General features: G+C 39.4%; 1 protein-coding gene across 1 annotated transcript in view; it reads left to right on the forward strand.

The window, feature by feature from the left end:
* Positions 1 to 20,780, forward strand: part of ZNF451 (zinc finger protein 451) — an 86,290-nt gene that overhangs the window by 35,507 nt on the left and 30,003 nt on the right. The window contains exons 6-9 of the mRNA XM_081094145.1: positions 8,438 to 8,591; positions 9,731 to 9,857; positions 16,210 to 16,363; positions 17,005 to 17,152. Of these exons, the coding sequence (XP_080950271.1) occupies positions 8,438 to 8,591; positions 9,731 to 9,857; positions 16,210 to 16,363; positions 17,005 to 17,152 (583 nt within the window). The remainder of the gene's footprint in view (positions 1 to 8,437; positions 8,592 to 9,730; positions 9,858 to 16,209; positions 16,364 to 17,004; positions 17,153 to 20,780) is intronic.

Below are 20,780 nucleotides of genomic sequence, written 5' to 3' on the forward strand. Positions count from 1 at the left end.
AATTATTTTCGTTGCTACTTCATAACTGTAATTTTGCTACTGTCATGAATCGTAATGTAAATATCTGATATGCAGGATGTATTTTCATTGTTACAAATTAAACATAATTAAAGCATAGTGATTAATCACAAAAACAATATGTAATTATATATGTGTTTTCTGATGGTCTTAGGCGACCCCTGTGAAAGGGTTGTTTGACCCCCCAAAGGGATTGCGACCCACAGGTTGAGAACCGCAGTATTTAGATATTGCTTATTTAATAATTTATAATTTCATAGTTATTACATGAAATAGTATATGTGTCTATGGGAGGCTGTGTAACAGGTCACTTGAGGTCAGGAAAAGCTTCTCTGAGGAAATGGAATTTAAGCTGAGATTTAAAGGATGAGTGTTTACATATTTGTCAGTGCAGCCTATGTAGATATTCTGTAACTGTCTACATGGTAGGCTCATCTAAAGCATTGGGTAGCCTCTTCTTCACTAACTCTTTGCAGACCTGATATTCCTGGAAATCTCACTGTAAAGCATTTTCCCTTACTAAATAATTTGGTGGAATTTTTAAAAGCTAGTAGAACTGTTCCTCCATGGCAACTTTTCTAGTCTGTCCTGTAGAAGACCCACTAAGCCATTAAAGCAGTGGTTCTCAACCTGTGGGTCACGACCCCTTTGGGGGTCGAACAACCCTTTCACAGGGGTTGCCTAAGACCATTGGAAAACACATATTTTCAATGGTCTTAGGAACCGAAACACCGCTCCTCTATCCATCTCCAGGCGGTCCGCCCACATGCAGGTATGCCCACGTATGAGTATCGGGCGTGATGACATCATCGCGCCAACCCCATCACATACACTCTCTACAAATACAGGTGTATGTGACAGGGTTGGTGCCATAATGTACTTATGCGGACCAGTCACACATGTGTAGAGAGCAGCTCCTGTGTAGAAAGCAGCTGCTGTGTTGAAAGCAGCAGTATTGAAGGTAAAACGACACTTCCTGAATTATAATTACTGGGTAAATGTAAAATCATGTACTGTAAAATTAGCAACTACTGCAAAAAAAAAATATATCTGTACCATGGGAACTTAATCTGGATACTGATCGGTCTTTTTATATTCAGCTGTGGTTGATGTGAATACTGCCCCCTTGTGATAGTAACAGGTATGTAAAAACAACAACACAGAGAATGGTAAATCATAGGAAACTTTAATGAACTGTATTGACTGACCTATGCTGTGTATCATCTTTTGTATTATTAAAGGTATTGTTATATATTATTTTCATTAGCAAATCACCCCATGACAATGGATCGTGTAGAGAAGAACGTTAAGAAAAGAAAATATAGTGAGGATTTTTTACAGTATGGTTTTACCTCAATAATTACAGCAGGAATTAAGAAACCGCAATGTGTTATTTGTTGTGAAGTTCTATCAGCCGAATCTATGGAGCCAAACAAACTAAAACGCCATTTTGATAGCAAGCATCCGAGCTTTGCTGGCAAGGATACCAACTACTTTAGAAGCAAAGCTGATGGACTCAAGAAAGCTAGACTTGACACTGGTGGCAAGTACCACAAACAAAACATAGCAGCCGTTGAAGCTTCATATTTGGTGGCACTCAGAATCGCCAGAGCTATGAAACCTCACACCATTGCTGAGGATTTACTGTTGCCAGCGGCCAAAGACATTGTTCAAGTTATGATCGGAGACGAATTTGTTTCGAAATTGAGTGCAATTTCCTTCTCTAACACTGTCTGCAGAAGAATAGATGACATGTCTGCTGATATTCTTGATCAGGTAATCCAGGAAATTAAATCTGCTCCACTTCCAATATTTAGTATCCAGCTTGATGAATCTACAGACTTTGCAAACTGTTCACAGTTACTGGTTTACGTGAGGTATATTAATGATGGCGACTTTAAAGATGTGTTTCTTTTTTGCAAACCTCTTGAAACGACAACTACTGCATGTGATGTATTTGACACAGTTGGTTCATTTCTGAAAGAGCATAAGATCTCTTGGGAAAAGGTTTGTGGTGTTTGCACAGATGGTGCTCCAGCTATGCTAGGATGTCGATCTGGATTTCAACGTTTGGTACTGAATGAGTCACCAAAAGTCATCGGAACTCACTGTATGATTCATCGGCAAATATTAGCAATGAAGACGCTGCCACAAGAGTTACAAGAAGTAATGAAAAGTGTCATAAGTTGTGTCAGTTTTGTAAAGGTGAGTACTTTAAACTGTCGACTGTTTTCGCAACTGTGCAACGAGTTGGATGTGCTGAACAATGTTCTGCTATTTCACACTGAATCAAGATGGTTGTTGAGAGGAAAAATTTTAAAATGTGTTTTTGAGCTTTGTGATGAACTCAAAACGTTTTTTAATCAGCAAGACCGCAGTTCGAAGCACTTTTCAGCAATAAAAGTGAACTGCAGAAAATAGCTTACTTGTTGCCATCTTTGCCATCTTGAATGAGTTAAATTTATCACTGCAAGGACCAAATGCAACATGCCTCGATTTGTCTGAAAAGATCCGATCATTCCAAATGAAACTTCAGCTTTGGCAAAAAAAAAAAAATGGATGAAAATAAGATTTACATGTTGCCTACCTTATCTGCTTTCTTTGAGGAACATGACATTGAACCAGACAAAAGGATAATGATGATAATTTCTGTGAAAGAACACTTGCACATGCTTGCAGATGAAATTTCATCGTACTTTCCAAATCTACCTGACACGCCATTTGCACTTGCCAGAAGCCCATTCACAGTCAAAGTTGAAGATGTTCCTGAGACAGCACAAGAGTTCATTGAACTTATTAACAATGATGCAGCGAGAACTGGTTTCTCTATAATGCCAGTTACAAAATTCTGGATCAAGTGTTTGCAGTCATATCCTGTTCTGTCTGAGACTGTGTTGCACCTTCTTCTTTTGTTTCCAACAACATATCTTTGTGAAACAGGGTTTTCCAGCTAGTTGGTTATCAAGTCTAAATACAGAAGTAGACTTGTTGTGGAAGATGATCTTCGTTGTGCTCTTGCAAAGACTGCCCCAAGAATTTCTGATCTGGTGAGAAAGAAGCAATCTCAACCTTCCCACTGACGTTGCCTTTTTACACATACTGTCGCAAAATGTAGCAATGTAGTTTATTGTTGTTATATTAAGACTGTTGTTACCCATACTACACCATGCTTCAGGACAAAATTTCATTTATTTGTAATTAGAAATAAATATTTCACAATATATAATTACATAGTTTTTGTGATTAATCACTATGCTTTAATTATGTTCAATTTGTAACAATGAAAATACATCCTGCATATCAGATATTTACATTACGATTCATAACAGTAGCAAAATTACAGTTATGAAGTAGCAACGAAAATAATTTTATGGTTGGGGGTCACCACAACATGAGGAACTGTATTAAAGGGTCGCGGCATTAAGAAGGTTGAGAACCACTGCCTTAAAGGCTTGAGATATCCACATAAACCTTAGCTGTGGATTTAATTCAGCAGGAGGTTTAATTGCAAAAAGTCATTAGAAATATCTAAATATCTATTTAGAAATGCATGCAACGCTCAACTTTGAACCTGGATATCTTGTTCTAAAGTTAGTTTTTAGAGGACTTTTTAAAAATAGTCAAACTACCACTTATAAAATAGAGTAATTTGTAGATATTTTGACACTTGGCCACTCCCTGAAACTGTATTTCCTTATTGCCACCTAATCTGTTTGTGCTTGGCAGATTCCAACTTCACCCCATCCTCCTTTTAAATGCCTTTTCCTCTTTTTTCCTTCTTACTTGCCTGTGGAAATAGCCCCACAGGTAATACTCACCACCAGAGGCTGCTAGGTTTACTAGTATTTATTCTACACTAGAGGCCCGGTGCACAAAAATTTGTGCACTCGGCGGGGGGTCTCTCGGCCCAGCCTATGCCCTCTCTCAGTCTGGGACCCCTTGGGGGTTATCCACCTGCTGGCTTAGGCCTGCTCCCCAGGGGGATTGGGCCTAAGCTGGCAGTCAGACATCTCTCTGGCAGCCCGGGAGTCCTCATGGGATGTCCACTTGCCAGTGGAGAGCAGGCCTAAGCTGCAGTTGGACATCCTTAGCGCTGCTGAGGAGGCGGGAGAGGCTTCCGCCATCACTGCTGTGCTGGCAGTCGTCAGCCTGGCTTGTGGCTGAGCAGAGCTCCCCCTGTGCGAGTGCACTGACTACCAGGGGGCATCTCCTGCATTGAGCGTCTGCCCCCTGGTGGTCAGTGTGTGTCATAGTGACCAGTCGTTCCCAGTCTTTCTGCTGTTAGGGTCAATTTGCATATTACCCTTTTATTATATAGGATAGAGGCCTGGTGCACGGGTGGTGGCTGGCTGGTTTGCTCTGAAGGGTGTCCCAGATCAGGGTGGGGGTCCTGCTTGGGGTGTGGCCAGCCTGGGTGAGGGGCTGAGGGCCATTTTCAGGCTGGCCACCCCTATGGGCTGGAAGCTTGTATCTGGGATTTATTTATCTTTAATTGAAACTTTGTAGCCTTGAGCAGAGCCGAGGGCTGGCCAGGGCAGGTGGGAAGCTTGGCTTCTTCCATCGCCAGGGGCAACCAAGCCTCCTGCTCGCTCCAGCTCCGTGGCCGCCACCATCTTTGTGATGGAGTGATGGTTAATTTGCATATTACTCTTTTATTAGATAGGATAAGTTTGGTTGCTTAGCATTCTTTGATCCCACAATGCTTTATTCATTTCTCATATAGTTTTTATCCTGTGCTCTGTGGCAATGGAGACCAATGCTTATTAATCCTATTTTGTGTGAGTGCCTAAAAAGAAAGCTCAGCATAGAGATGCTCAATAAATATTGGTTAAATATTTTACCAAAGGAGGCTATATAAATGTTTGCACATGAACACAGAATACAAGCCTAGAACTTGGGCTCCAAATGTGACTTCATTCAGCTCTATAAAAGACTTGATATTCCAGACCTATTTTAGCAAAAGTGACTCAGAAATTAAGGTAAATGGTTTTGCTTTTTGGAGTGTTCTTTTAAGGCTATGGTTATTTTATTTTATTTTTTTTAATATATTTTATTGATTTTTTACAGAGAGGAAGGGAGAGAGATAGTTAGAAACATTGATGAGAGAGAAACATCGATAAGCCGCCCCCTGCACATCTCCTACTGGGGATGTGCCCGCAACCCAGGTACATGCCCTTGACTGGAATCGAACCTGGGACCTTTCAGTCCGCAGGCCGACGCTCTATCCACTGAGCCAAACCGGCTCTGGCAAGGCTATGGTTATTTTAAAAATCTTTTTTGAGCCCGGCTGGCATGGCCCAGTGGTTGAGTATCAATCTATGAATCATGGCTCTATTCCCAGTCAGGGCATATGCCTGTGTAGCGGGCTTGATCCCCAGTGAGGGGTGTGCAGGAGGCAGCTGATCAGTGATTCTCTCTCATTATTGATGTTTCTATCTCCCTTTCCCTCTCTGAAATCAATAAAAAAAATATATATTTAAAAAATCTTTTTTGATAAGCATTCATTTCTCAGTAGTTGTTAATGATTAGCTCTTTGGTTTCACCTTAGCTGCATCAGAATCAATTGGGAGCTTTTAAATACATGCCTGGGCCTCACCCCAGAGATAATTAGAGCACCTGTAGTTTTGAGATGATTCCTGGATGATTTTGATAGGAAAATGGACTGAAACTACATGCATGAAATTATGCAGGAAAGGGTGTGTGATGCCCTTATTTAACGTGCAAGTTTTATTGACTTTTTTGAGTGAGAGCTTTATCACATCTAAGATCTCTTCTAAAAATCATTTATCTCATATGAATCTAACACTTTCAAGTCTTGTCCAGAATGGTTAGGGGCCAGTAATATGCCCCTTTATGCCTAATCTCTTGCCTCCAGATTGTCAGAATATTTTAATTCATTGTAAATTGAATGCATGAGCATCTGTTTGTATATTTACCTGAGCAGTCCAAGTGGGAACAAATGAGGCAGTTAACTGTGTTTTTACATATCTTTAGGTCACACCTGGTACATCAGTGGCTGATAAGCTTGAACCTGGAGTTTAGGTCTTTAGTTTTGCTCTTTTCATGTGATTGTTTCATCTTTTTTGCTTGGTCCTTGCAACACTATAAAACTGAAAGTTGGGATCTATTGCTAGAACAGCTGCTTTAGTGTTGGGCTATATTTGGTATTTATCTTTCCCAAATGGGCTTTAGAGAATGTCGGGGTCTTTGAAGAGTGTATAGCTGAGGAAAACAGAGATGACAGTGTATCCTTTAATTTTAAAAAAGTGAGATTCTACTTCTCAGTAACATTAAGGGACTCAGTCTATTCCAAAGTATCCAACTATTATAATTCAGTTTTTGATTAGAAGTAGTTTAAGTACTTTATTTATAATTGCTCTAACTTTAGAAATCTACCTTTTATAGACCTTTACAGTTAGGCCAGTTTGCATACATTTCAATACTTAATAACTTAAAAACTGCACTCTCTATACCAGCGGTTCTCAACCTGTGGGTTGCGACCCCTTTGGGGGTCGAATAACCCTTTCACAGGGGTTGCCTAAGACCATCGGAAAACACATATATAAATACAAATTGTTTTTGTGATTAATCACTATGCTTTAATTATGTTCAATCTGTAACAATGAAATTGGGGGTCACCACAACATGAGGAACTATATTAAAGGGTCGTGGCATAGGAAGGTTGAGAACCACTGCATACTATTTAAGGAAAAGAGCTGTTTAAATTTCTCTGTACTTTGCCTTTCCATGGGTAAAGCTTATTTTCTTTCAACTGATTGTTTTCTCTATTAGCCAGAGCCTCTGTTTAGCCAAATAAAGGTCATAATGTACGACATCTGGAATGTGGAAGGACAATAAATAAAAATTGTCCTAATTCTGACTGCATTAAAAATTTAAAAATAAAAAGGCATATTGTCATTTACTGCCTCTTTAAGATTAAAATATGATTAATGCTGTACTGTTCATTGTTTGTTGGCAGAACACATTTATAAGTATTTTGGGAGCTTTTAGTAGTGGTTTTTCCCCCCAGAAGGACTAAAAGAGCAGAAAGGCAGTTGAAACGTTAAGCATATATAACTATTTGGAGATCTTAAAACTAGATGATGTTAAAAGGATAAAATTCTCTAGTTAAATGCTTAACGGGCTTTGTAGAAACTGTCATAAAGATAAATACGCACCCTGGCTGGTGTGGCTCAGTTGGTTGGAGTGTTCCATACACCAAAAGGTTGTAGGTTTGATTCCCAGTCAAGGCACATACCCATCCAGGTTTCGGGTTCCATCCCCCATCGGATGCATGCGGAAGGCAGCCGATTGATGCTTTTCTCTCACACATTGTTTCTCCTCTTTCTTTCTCTTTTTGTCTCTTTCTCCTCCTTCCTCTCAAATCAATTTTTAAAATAGTATTTAAAAAAATACCTAGTTTTCTGTTGTATGAAATATTTAAGACATCCAATTGAAACAATCCATAAGAAATAATAATAAAAGAGAAACAATAGTCAAACTACCTTTATGTTAGAATCCTCCTGGCAATTTTACAGTTCTTTATTCATACAACATAATTCTAAATTTTCCATTGTATATCATGTATTGGGAGTTACATGGGAACAAAATTTGGCCAGGGGTATTAGTCTCAAAGATTGTGTGATTGTAAGACCAAGATTAGAAAGAAAGAAAGAAATAAAGAAAGAAAGGGGATGAAGAATGAACCAGAATAAGAGGGAATTAATTCAGAGAAGGTAATGATGGGCAAACTATTTTCTAATTGACTTTGAAAGGAGAAAAAGGGAAAAGACAAAATAGGGTAAATTGGAAGAAGGGAGATAACAAGTAAATCTCTGCTTTGTGTTCGATAAATGTTATTACTGAAACCTGTATTACTTGATGTCCGGGTTGGAGCTGACTGATCAATAGCTGGATTCCTCAGAAAGTATCACTTGCTCTCCTTCTCTCCTTGTCATCTCCACTTCTCTTGCCTTCTCAGCTTATTGTTTAACATAATTTTTATAGAGCCCAGATCCTCTATAATATAGCTATGCCTTATAATGTGTTTAAGATGGTTAAAAGAGAAAATAAGAGAAGAAAAGATCTTTGCAAACTTATACAAATGAAAAGAAGAGAGGTAAGGGTTCTGTAGAGCAACTGATTTTCTAATGCATTTGATCTTTGATATTTCTTGGGTGTTGAATTTAAGGAAACAGATTTTTTTTCCTCAAGAGAAGGCTAATTGGAGATGTTAATTTCTCTTCTTTTCCCAAATAACTATTTACGTTTAGGTTACTAATCTTTTATAAAAAAGTTTATAAATATTTAATTATGATGCATGTGGTTGATTTTTCATTGTTTTGTCATAATTTTGATTACCAGTCCAAAGGACAAGTATCTGAAATAGAGACTTAATAATTTATATCCAATGATGCAGGACTCAAAGCAGGAACAATTAATTCTGGAACAAAAAGCTCATTCCGAAGAGGAGGAGGCCAAATGCAGGTGTCTGGAAAAGCAATTTCATGTCCCATAATGCACTGTAACAAGGAATTTGATAATGGGCACCTTCTCTTAGGACATTTGAAAAGGTAAGTGTGATATTCAGAACAGTGGACACTGAAGGTCAAGTGAGTTACAAAGTGATTTCATAAAATGAAAGCATGATGTGCCTCTGCCATTGTAATTACAGCTTTATATTTTAAATTCAAATTGTTTTGTGTTATTAAGATATAATTATTTATAATTACATCCCTTAGTTGTCCTGGAAGGTTTGGTGAAGTTAGATTCTTCTAGTGATATTTTGTCTTTAAAGACATGTGGCCTTTAAATATGTATTTATTCCTAAAATATGTCATAAAATTTTGAATAGAATTTTTGCACTGCTATGCAATTGGATCAGTGTTAGAGAAATCCAGCCCATAAATGCAAATTTCAAAAGACATAAAGCACTTACAGATATTTAGTCTAGTTAATATGACATTGCAAAATAAATGCTACAGGCAAATAAAATATAGCCAAATTAATGATAAATATTTTGCTTATGAAACATCTTATTAACCTACTGCACTTTTGAATATTAGAGCAAGAGAAAGTAAATATCAAGGAAGACAGTATTAAAGTCATTAAACATTTTTATCTTTACAATCCCCTTCTAATAGTTTAAAGATGTCTCACCCTACTTATGCCTTGCCTTACCAAGAGAGATTTCTAGAGGGAGCTTCAGTGGTCTGTGAATAAGTGGGCAGCATACTGTATCTGAACTATTTTAAAAAGTCTTCGAGGCAGTTTAAAATGACACAAATTTTTAATTATGTTAAATGAACATTAGAAGGATTAAAAGCCATTTTTAGGAATCGGGTGTGTCAGAAATCTTGACTTGATATTATTATTCCAGTGGTTCATTTTAAATTATTTGTGAACTTTATGGTAAATAAGGCAAAAGAAACGATGATGGCTCTGTAGTTTTCAAACTGGAAATGCACCAGTTTGGCAAGACATGCCTGAATCTATTTTATTGGATCTTGAGTACTTTTATGAAATCTTAAACTAACTGTAGGTCACTGTCTGAAGGGGTTGCAAGCCTTATGGGAACCATTGATATTTCTTAGTAGAAAAGTGTGAGTTCTGATTGTGTGTATGTATGTTTATTTAGCTTAACAAATGAAACTAAATAGTTCTGCCCCTAGAATGTGAGCTTTTCTAATGTTCCCTCTCTTTTGCCAAGTAGGTTTGATCACTCTCCATGTGATCCAACAATTACACTACATGGACCTTCCATCAATTCCTTTGCTTGTGTAGTATGTTATAAAAATTTTGTTACTCAACAACAATATAAGGAACACCTTTTTTCTAAGGTAAGAACATGTCCTAAGTTAAGAGTAGGCATTATTTTTCTTGGTGCTCTTAAGCTTGCAATCCCCAATGATATACATAAGGATCAAAATTCTGATTGTTTATGAAGAGCAAAATGATTTGGAACATTTAACTGTTGGGGGCAGGCAAACTTGATAGGTGAAAACCAGCAGTCCTGAAGATTACCATAGAAACCCTACTTTTTATGGAGTTGCTTTATGAAATTAACGTACCTTGTTTAAGATGCTCTGTGAGTTAGTCACATGGTGAGAACTAGAACCTTCTGAAGTCTACTGCTTTTCACTGCATGTTGAACTGTTGGAGCCATATAGTGCCTAACAATTATTTTATTAACATTAGTATTAAGAAATAGATCTAGGGGGGGACAAAGAGACTCATGTAATACTTTAAACAATAAAGAATTTAAATTAAAAAAAAAGAAATAGATCTAGTACTTAGAAGGCTGTGCTATGTAACTCTTATTGTTAAATCTCAAGGGACATACATAAATTCTTGTAATGTAGAACCATATTTGATATTAGATATAACTCTCAACAAATACTCCTTATTGCTTAGTCTTTGGAGTGTGTCACAAAGACCCTTTCCTTTAAACTAGTTTCCTTTAAACTAGTATGCAATTGCCTATCTTGAATCAGCCAGAAGAGGCCGCTAGAAGATCATATACCACTGATTTCTATTTTGTAAAGATCACATTCTCTAATGAAAGAGAGTGAAATTATCCAGTTTGCATTATTTGTCTTGCTTCCTCCTCCTTTTTCTTTCATCTCCAATTTCTTCCATCTAGACTAGTGCTTATCAAACTTTAATGTGCACCTGAATCACTTGTTAAAAAATGAAAATTCTGACTCAATAGATCTGAGGTGGGGCCTTAGATTCAGGATTTCTAACAAGCTTCTAGATCAGTGGTTCTCAACCTGTGGGTCGCGACCCCTTTGGGGGTCGAACGACCCTTTCACAGGGGTCGCCTAAGACCATCGGAAAACACATATATAATTACATATTGTTTTTGTGATTAATCACTATGCTTTAATTATGTTCAATTTGTAACCATGAAAATACATCCTGCATATCAGATATTTACATTACGATTCATAACAGTAGCAAAATTACAGTTATGAAGTAGCAACAAAAATAATTTTATGGTTGGGGGGTCACCACAACATGAAGAACTGTATTAAAGGGTCGCGGCATTAGGAAGGTTGAGAACCACTGTTCTAGATGATGCCAGTGCTGCTGGGTCACACTTGAGTAGCAAGTCTAGTGTTTCTTTTCTTTTTTTTTTTAAGTCTAGTGTTTCTTGAACATTAAAGTCATCCAATGGGCCTGGCACTAGATAGCTTCCTGCCTTTCTCCCATTTTGGTGGTGGTAGGTGTACTGTAAGCTTCAGTGTGCCTCAAGGTCACTTGCGGGTCAATAGGTACTACCACTGTTTCTCATTCTGTTCCAAGGCCATTCTGTCATCAAAGGTTATTTTTCCCCCTTGCTAGCCTATTCTTCCCAGCCCTAGGAAACCAGTTAACTACTTTCTGTCTCGTTGGTTTTATCTTTCCTGGACATTTCATATAAATGGAATAATAGAATATGTGCCCTTTTGGTGACACTTACCATAATGTTTTTAAGGCTTATCTGTGTTGTAGAATGTATCAGTACTTTATTCTTAATTTAAAATATATATATATATATATATATATTTATTTCAGAGGGAAAGGAAGAGGGAGAGAGAGATAGAAACATCAATGATGAGAGAGAATTATTGATTGACTGCCTCCCACATGCCCCCCCTTCGGGGATTGAGCCCACAACCCAGGCATGTGCACTGGGACCCTTCAGTCCATTGTATGGATATATGCCACATTTTGTTTATCAGTTCATCTATTTGATAAACACTTGGGTTGTTTTCACTTTAGCTATTGTGCATAATGCTACTATAAACAAGCGTGCAAGTCTTTGTGTGGATATATGTATTCACTTCTCAGGTGACTATTGGGTCATATGGTAATTATGTTTAATTTTTTTTTTAATTAAATCTTTATTGTTCAGATTATTACATTTGTTCCTCTTTTTTCCCCCCATAACTCCCCTCCTCCCAGTTCCCGCCCCACCCTCCGCCCTCACTCCCCACCCACTGTCCTCATCCATAGGTGCATGATTTTTGTCCAGTCTCTTCCTGCATCTCCCACACCCCTTTTCCCCCCAAGAATAGTCAGTCCATTCCCTTTCTATGTCCCTGATTCTATTATAATCACCAGATTATTTATTCACTTGATTCTTAGATTCACTTGTTGATAGATGCATATTTGTTGTTCATAATATGTATCTTTACCTTTTTCTTCTTCTTCTTCCTCTTCTTAAAGGATACCTTTCAGCATTTCATATAATACTGGTTTGGTGGTGATGAACTCCTTTAGCTTTTCCTTATCTGTGAAGCTCTTTATCTGACCTTCAGTTCTGAATGATAGCTTTGCTGGATAAAGTAATCTTGGTTGTAGGTTCTTGGTATTCATCACTTTGAATATTTCTTGCCACTCCCTCCTGGCCTGCAAAGTTTCTGTTGAGAAATCAGCTGACAGTCGTATGGGTATTCCCTTGTAGGTAACTGGGTTTCTTTCTCTTGCTGCTTTTAAGATTCTCTCTTTGTCTTTTGCTCTTGGCATTTTAATTATGATGTGTCTTGGTGTGGTCCTCTTTGGATTCCTTTTGTTGGGGTTCTCTGCACTTCCTGGACCTGTAAGTCTATTTCTTTCACCAGGTGGGGGAAGTTTTCTGTCATTATTTCTTCAAATAGGTTTTCAATATCTTGCTCTCTCTCTTCTTCTGGCACCCATATAATTCTGATGTTGGTATGTTTGAAGTTGTCCCAGAGGCTCCTTACACTATCTTCGTATTTTTGGATTCTTTTTTCATTTTGGTTTTCCGGTTGGGTGTTTTTTGCTTCTTCGCATTTCAAATCTTTGACTTGATTCTTGCACTCCTCTGGTCTGCTGTTGGGTGTCTGTATAATATTCTTTATTTCAGTCCGTGTATGCTTAATTTCTAGTTGGTTCTTTATCACAACATCGAGGGTCTCATTAGATTTCTTGAGGATCTCACTACATTTATCGGCGGTCTCACCAGTCTTTTCGAGGGCCTTACTAAGTTTATCGGCAGCTTCTAGACAGTTCTTGAGAGACCTTAAAAGTGTGGTTTTGAGCTCTATATCTTCCATTTCTGACATTTGCGTCCTGTTTCTTTGTCTCCACATTTTTTTATCTTTTCTTGGTGCACCCCCTAGTGGTCTTTGTGGGCAGTCTTGTTGTAGTTAAGCCTTGATTGTCGGCAATACCAGGGGTGATTTGACCTCCAGGCTAACTGGCTATGAGAGTCAGCTGTGTCTGCAGTGGGAGAGCTTCTGTGCTGGATCTCTAGGGCGGTGCTAATCTAGCCTTTGCCTGAGGCTATCTGATAAATGGCTCTGCTCAGGGCTTGGGCGCGGTGGGTCCCTGGGGATCTACAAGGTGGGCGGAGCAAGCAGTTATGGCTGCTCTCAGTCCAGTCCGCAGAGGCTCTGCCTCTCAGAGTCCCAGCAACCGCTGCAAACCTCGGAGAGAAAGCTGCCTTCGAGTTCCGACCGAAGCCAGACAGTCCCGCTTCTTCCGTTTGAGTCTGGGTCCCTAAAGACTCGCCCGGATCTGGAGCTCAGAGTCTGAAACTCCCTCCCGATTGAAAACAACAACCGCGCCCTCCGCCGCCAGCCCGCTCCATGTGCGCACTCCGCACCTGAGTATTTCAGTTCAGCACTGCGCCTCCTCTGAGTCTGGGTATGATATTCTCTTTCCTCCTAGTTGTAGAATTTCCACTCAGCCAGCCTTCCTGTGATTCTGGATGGTGTCTGTTCTGTCCTTTAGTTATATCTCTGAAGTGGTTGTTCGAGGCAGCAATCTCCGGCGTTAACCTATGCCGCCCTGTTTAATTTTTTTAAGAACTGCCAAATTGTTATCTAATTATTGTACCATGTCACCTTCCCATTAGCAATGTATGCAGCTCCAATTTCTTCTTATTCTTTTTATTTTTATTAATTTTAGAGAGAGAGAGAGAAACATCAGTTTGTTGTTTCACTTATTTATGCATTCATTGGTTGCTTTTTGTATGTGCCCTGACCAGGGGTCAAACCCATAACTTTGGTATATCAGGACCATGTTCTAACTAACTGAGCTGCCTGGCTAGGGTCTAATTTCTTTACATCCTTGTCAGAACTTATTATCTGTCTTTTAAAATAGCTATTTTAGTGGGTATGAAGTAGTATTTTATTGTTGTTCTAGTTTTTTATGTATGTGTGTGTGTGTGTGTGTGTGTGTATACACACATACAAAGTTTTATGATGTATGTTATTTTAATGTAACCAGATATATAATAGTAAAAATAAATTTAGCACTTGAACTTACCAGACATTCTGTTTCCCATTCTTTTCTCTAGTTTGTAGATGGTATTTGCAAATATATATCATTTATATAACAGTTATATTCCAGTAAAATTTTATGTAGAGCCACATTTTTGTTTTATTGAACAAACCATTTAAATGAGCATTATATGGAATACATTTATAACTCAGAATTGAACTAAAAATTATTTTATTTTTTTAGTTTAGAGGTCTTCATTAGGGGTCATTTGTATAAATTGGTGGTTAATAAATGCTTGTAGTGCTCTTAACTTTTAGAACCTTCTAATGAAATACAAAATATCTTCCCAGTGTAATCTTTTGTGTGGCACTTGCCAAATTAAAATGGGATGATAATAGTGGATGATAAAGAGCATAGAATTTGTAACCAAAGATATAAAGCTGTATTTGAATGGTAGTTTTGTCTCTTCTATGGTAACACCTTGGTTTGAGGAATGGTAATTTTGTTGACTTAATCACAGTTTCAACTTTCTTATTTATAAATGAATAAATTAATATTCCATGGGATTATTATAAGAATTAAATGGAAAAGCACACTTTGAATCCTAATGGTGCTTGCTTGACATGTATTTAGTATAAATGTAAGTTTACTGATCCTCTTCTAGATTCATCTCTTAAGACTACACAAACTACTTTGATATCCCTAATGTAAATTTAAGATAGTAAATTTAAGAAGACACAACTTTTAAGGCTATTACTCTAAAGACCATTAACAAATTTCGGGATAAAGGAGGCTCTTACTAAGTTTGGAAACTTAGATGCTAAAAAAGACATACTTGTTTCACTACATCAAAATTTTAAAGTGAGCATATACAGAATTCATTAACAGATGTTTGAAAATATTTGCAAAATAGAGGATTGGACAAAGAATTTTGATAATGAAGTTGACCAAAAGGAGAGAAAACAAAACATTGAAATATGAGGATAAAGAATATGAATAAGCATTCTACAGAATGTGGAATATCCACAGAATTATATGAACAAATGCTCAAACTCCCTCGTAGACAGGAAATGCAATTAAAGTAACAATGAGTATTCATCTGTCAGACTGCAAAAATAATAGCTATTGCTGCCAGGCTAGGAGATACGTGAATTGGTAGAGCCATTTTGAAAAGCAAGCATATAACATTTTTTAATACTCAAAGAATATACGTTTCAATCCAATAGGACCACTGATAATGAGAGAAAGCACCTATAAATAAGGATATATACTCAAGGATGTTTACAACATTATTGTTTATAGTGGCAAAAAATAAGGCCTCAAAATGAATACTTGACTAAATCATAGTAGATCCAAAGATGGAGCAGTTGGCAATTATTAAGAAGAATGAATTAAAGTTATACCAGTTGCGTCTTAGGGCTTTCCTTTAGATATTGTGGAATAAGAAAACTAAGAGGCAGAAGAGTCTGTAAGTTGAATATATTTGATAAAACAATGGCAATCCCCCTTGTATGTTTGTTTGTATATGTAAATTATTAAGCATGGAGCTATTTATGGATAAATACATATTTGTAAACAAAGGTTATATTGCAGAGTAGATTGAACAAAGCAAAACTTTAGAAAAAGTGTATGTGATGTGAAAACATTTATGTATTTATATAATATTGCATATGGGTATGTATGTAAAAAAGGAAAAATACATAGAAAGCAAATATACTTGTATATTTATTGTCACAGAAAGATAGTTATAATTGTTTTCAAGGAAAAAAATTTAAAAATTTTGTATATGGGACCTCGTTTATGAGAAAAGCTCCATTGTTCACTCAGGGAAGAAGTTTTCATGTTAAAAACAGATCGAGAATATTCCAGATAATAAATACTTTGAAAGTTAATTTTAAGAATTTGAATATTGGTTGATTTTAGTTGTCTATAATTCATCTTTGCCTTATGTTTTAGGAAGCTGCAGATGATGGACATAAAAGCAACCTTCTTCCTCAGATTATTCAGTGTTTTGCATGTCCAAATTGCTTCCTTCTTTTTAGCGGCAAGGATGACTGTTTGAAGCACATGTCTGGAAAGAATCATTTCCATCAGCGTTTTAAACTGGGTGGTATGTTCTCTGTAAATTATTAAACCACTTTAATTTTTGCTGAGTTTGAGATAATTTTTGAGGTTTCTTATCCTCACTTTAGTATGCAAACTGTGAAAGTGAAACATTTTTAATTCTTTTTTTTAAAGAAAAGATTCTCAATACTTATCTGTACCTAAGAATAAGGTTTACTTTGAGAAATGAAAAGAGACTTGGGAAGAAAACATTTATTCAGAATAATGTTTTTACATACAAGATATCTGGGAATTTGGGTGGTTTTCTATAACTTTTGCACTTAAGGCTAGAAAATGACTTTCAGATTTTTTTTTAAAATATATTTTTATTGATTTTTTACAGAGAGGAAGGGAGAGGGATAGAGAGTTAGAAACATCGATGAGAGAGAAACATCAACCAGCTGCCTCCTGCACACCTCCCACTGGGGATGTGCCCGCAACCAAGGTACATGCCCTTGACTGGATTCGAACCTGGGACCTTTCAGTCCGCAGGCCGACGCTCTATCCACTGAGCCAAACCGGTTTGGCAACTTTCAGATTTATGTAAATATCTTTTACTTATTCCAGCTGATATTGAGGAAGACAAAAGGGAGGAAAGGTTGGGTTAGTGTACTCAAATCTTTGCAAGTTATAACTTTTTTTTTTCAGATGACAGGAGAATAGCATATCCAATATCATTTCCATCTTTTGCAAAGAAACTTTTGATCTCTCTGTGCAAAGATGTTCCATTTCAAGTTAAGTGTGTGGCCTGCCACCAGACACTGCGTTCCCATATGGAGCTCACTGCCCATTTCAGGTTTGTAAGGGAATCCTGCCCAATAAGCTCTTCACCAGTGGGATTCAACAAATAACGCTCTATTCCATGTTTCTCTCCTTTTGAAACAAGAATGTGCATTTGCCTGTAAATTAACCAAATTAGCATAGTGAGAGAATTAGAGTTATGGAAGAAGTGGATATATTGATATTGCTGTGAATATAAAACAAGCCAATAGTTATAAGTCTGTGTGTAATTTTTCTCTGTGTGTTCTGTGAGTGTTATATATAGGGAAGGAGAGGGTTAAAATAGAACTATGGCTTTAAGTCAACCAGAATGGAACATATCATATCTATATGAAAGATTAAATTTCATGAAAGGCCAAATTTATCTTAAGAAGATTTCAGTATGATTTTTTTGTCTTTACAAAGGAAATTATCAAGCAGTTTACAAAAGGAGAATAGTGTAATGACCCCTATATACCTTTTGCACATGGCAGTGTGTTTTATTTATATTCTCATCCCTGTAAATTATGTTGAAGCAAATCATGTCATTTTATCTGTAAATATTTCAGTATGTGTACATAAATGATAAGGGCTCTTCTCTTAAAAATTAATACCATTATCATACCTTAAAAAATGAATAGTTTTTTAATATCATCAAATACCTAGTTAACGAATTTTCTTGATTATGTCATGAAGTTTTTTTATATTTGGTTTTTTTGAATCTGGATTCAAACATAGTCTGTACTTTGCATTAAGATGCTTTGTCTCTTAGGTTTCTTTTTTTCTATTATTTCTTTAAAATACATTACAAGTTTATCTACAATTGCATTTGTTTAAAATTTTTTTAAATTGATTTTTAGGGTGAGAAGAACTGAGAGAGATAGAGAGATGGAAACATTGGCTGCCTTTTGGATGCCCCTACTGGGGATCAAGCCCATAACACAGGCATGTGCCCTGACCTGGAATTAAACCAGTGACCTCTTGGTTCATGGGTTGATGCTCAACCGCTGAGCCACACTGGCTGGGCTACAATTGTACAATTTTAACTTTCACAATTTGACAAACTAATACTTGTGTTTAACCTACACTTTTATCATAATACTAGAGGCCCGGTGCACAAAAATTCATGCACTGGGGCAGGGAGTCCCTCAGCATGGCCTGCACCCTCTTGCAGTCCGGGATCCCTTAGGGGATGTCCACTTGCCAGCCTAGGCCCACTCCCCAGGGTATCAGGCCTAAGTTGGCAGTCAGACATCCCTCTGGAAGCCTAGGAGCCCTTGAGGGATATCCAGCTGTGGCTTAAGTCCGCGGGGAGTGGGCCTAGGCTGCAGTCAGACATCCTTAGCGCCTCTGAGGAGGCGGGAGAGGCTCCCACCACTGTGCTGTGCTCGAAGCCATCATCCCGGCTTGTGGCTGAGTGGGGCTTCCCCTGTGGGAGTGCACTGACCACCAGGGGGCAGCTCCTGCGTTGAGTGTCTGCCCCCTGGTGGTCAGTGCACATCATAGTGACCAGTCGTTCCTGGTCATTCTGTTGTTAGAGTCAATTTGCATATAACCCTTTTATTATATATAGGACTAGAGGCCTGGTGCACAAAAATTTGTGCACCGGGGAGGTGTGTGTGTGGGGGGGGGGGCCCTCAGCCTGGCCTGTGCTCTCTCACAGTCTGGGACCATCTGCTGGCTTAGGCCCACTCCCCGGGAAATCGGGCCTAAGCTGGCAGTCAGACATCCCTCTGGCAGCCCAGGAGCCCTCAGGGGATGTCCACTTGCCAGCGGGGACCAGGCCTAAGCTGCAGTCGGACATCCTTAGCACTGCTGAGGAGGTGGGAGAGGCTTCCGCCATCACTGCTGTGCTGGCAGTCATCAGCCTGGCTTGTGGCTGAGCAGAGCTCCCCCTGTGGGAGTACACTGACCACCAGGGGGCATCTCCTGCATTGAGCGTCTGCCCCCTGGTGGTCAGTGTGTGTCATAGTGACCAGTCGTTCCCAGTCTTTCTGCTGTTAGGGTCAATTTGCATATTACCCTTTTATTATATGCCTGGTGCATGGGTGGGGGCTGATTGGTTTTCCCTGAAGGGTATTCCAGATCAGGATGGGGGTCCCACTGGGGTGCCTGGACAGCCTGGGTGAGGGGCTGAGGGCTGTTTTCAGACTGGCCACACCCCTTCAGGGTGGAGGTCCTTGCTGGAGTGCCTGGCCAGCCTGGGTGAGGGGCTGAGGGCCGTTTTCAGGTTGGCCACACCCCCTTCAGGGTGGTGGTCCGCACTGGGGTGCCTGGCCAGCCTGGGTGAGGGGCTGATGGCTGTTTGCAGGCTGGCCACCGCCCCCAGCCACCCAAGCTCCCAGTGGAGGCTGGCTGGAAGCAGGTATCTGAGATTTATTTAGCTTCTATAATTGAAACTTTGTTGCCTTTTGCAGAGGCCACAGTCAGCCAGGGCAGGCAGGAAGCTTGGCTTCCTCCATCGCCGGGGCAACCAAGCCTCCTGCTTGCTCCAGCTCCATGGCTGCCGGCCGCCATCTTGGTTGGGTTAATTTGCATATAGTCGCTCTGACTGGCTGGTGGGCATGGCATGGGGCTTAGCGAAGTTACGGTCAATTTGCATGTTTCTCTTTTATTAGATTAGATGTTACCTCTCTGGGAAGTTCCATTGTGTCCCTTCCCAACTTTTTCCACCCTCTCATTTCCAGGCAATGTTTATTCTGATATTTTTTATATCTTACATTAGTTTTATCTCCTCTTCAACTTTATATAAATGGAATCATATAGTATGTACTCTTTTGTATTTGTCATAGTATCTGTGAGATTGATCCATGTTGTTCAGTACATTGTTCCTTTTTACTGATGAGTAATACTGTATTCTATTGTATGAATATACCACGATTTGTTTATTCATTCTCATGTGGATGAACAGTTAGATTATTGACAGTTTTTAGCTATTCTGAGTAATGGTGCTATGTACATTTTGTCAAATCTTTTTATAAATATACTAGAGGCCTGGTGCACGAAACTCGTGCATTGGGGGGCGGGATACCCTCAGTCCAGCCTGCACCCTATCCAATCCAAGACCCCGTGGGGATGTCCGACTGCCGGTTTAGGCACCTCACAATCCTGGCAGTCAAACATCCCTCTTACAACCCTGGACTGCTGGCTCCTAATCACTCACCTACCTGCCTGCCTGGTCGCCTCTAACTGCCCCCTCCTGCCAGCCTGATCGCCCCTCACTGCCTCTGCGTGTTAGCCTGATTGCCCCTAACTGCCCCCCCTGCTTGACTGATTGCCCCTAATTGCCCCCCGCTGCCGGCCAGGTCTCCCCCAACTGCCCTCTCCCTGCTGGCCTGGTCGCTCCTAACTGCCCCCCTGCCAGCCTGATCACCCCTCACTGCCCCCCCGCCAGCCTAATCACCCCTCAGGCCCTCCGCTTCCAGTCAAGTCGCCCCCAACTGTCCCCTCCCTGCCGGCCTGGTCACCCCTAACTGCCCCCCCCCCACCCACTGGCCTAGTCGCCTCTTACTGCCCCCATATGCCGGCCTAGTTGCCCCCAACTGTCCCCCTCTGCTGGCCTGGTCGCCCCTAACTGCCCCCCACTGATGACCTGTTTGCCCCATGCAGTCTGCTGTTCAGTTGTTTGGTCGTTTCTCACTAACCCCCCTGCCATAATTGTGTAT

The sequence above is a fragment of the Myotis nattereri genome, assembly GCF_964212035.1.
Source record: "Myotis nattereri genome assembly, chromosome: 6".
NCBI lineage: Eukaryota > Metazoa > Chordata > Mammalia > Chiroptera > Vespertilionidae > Myotis > Myotis nattereri.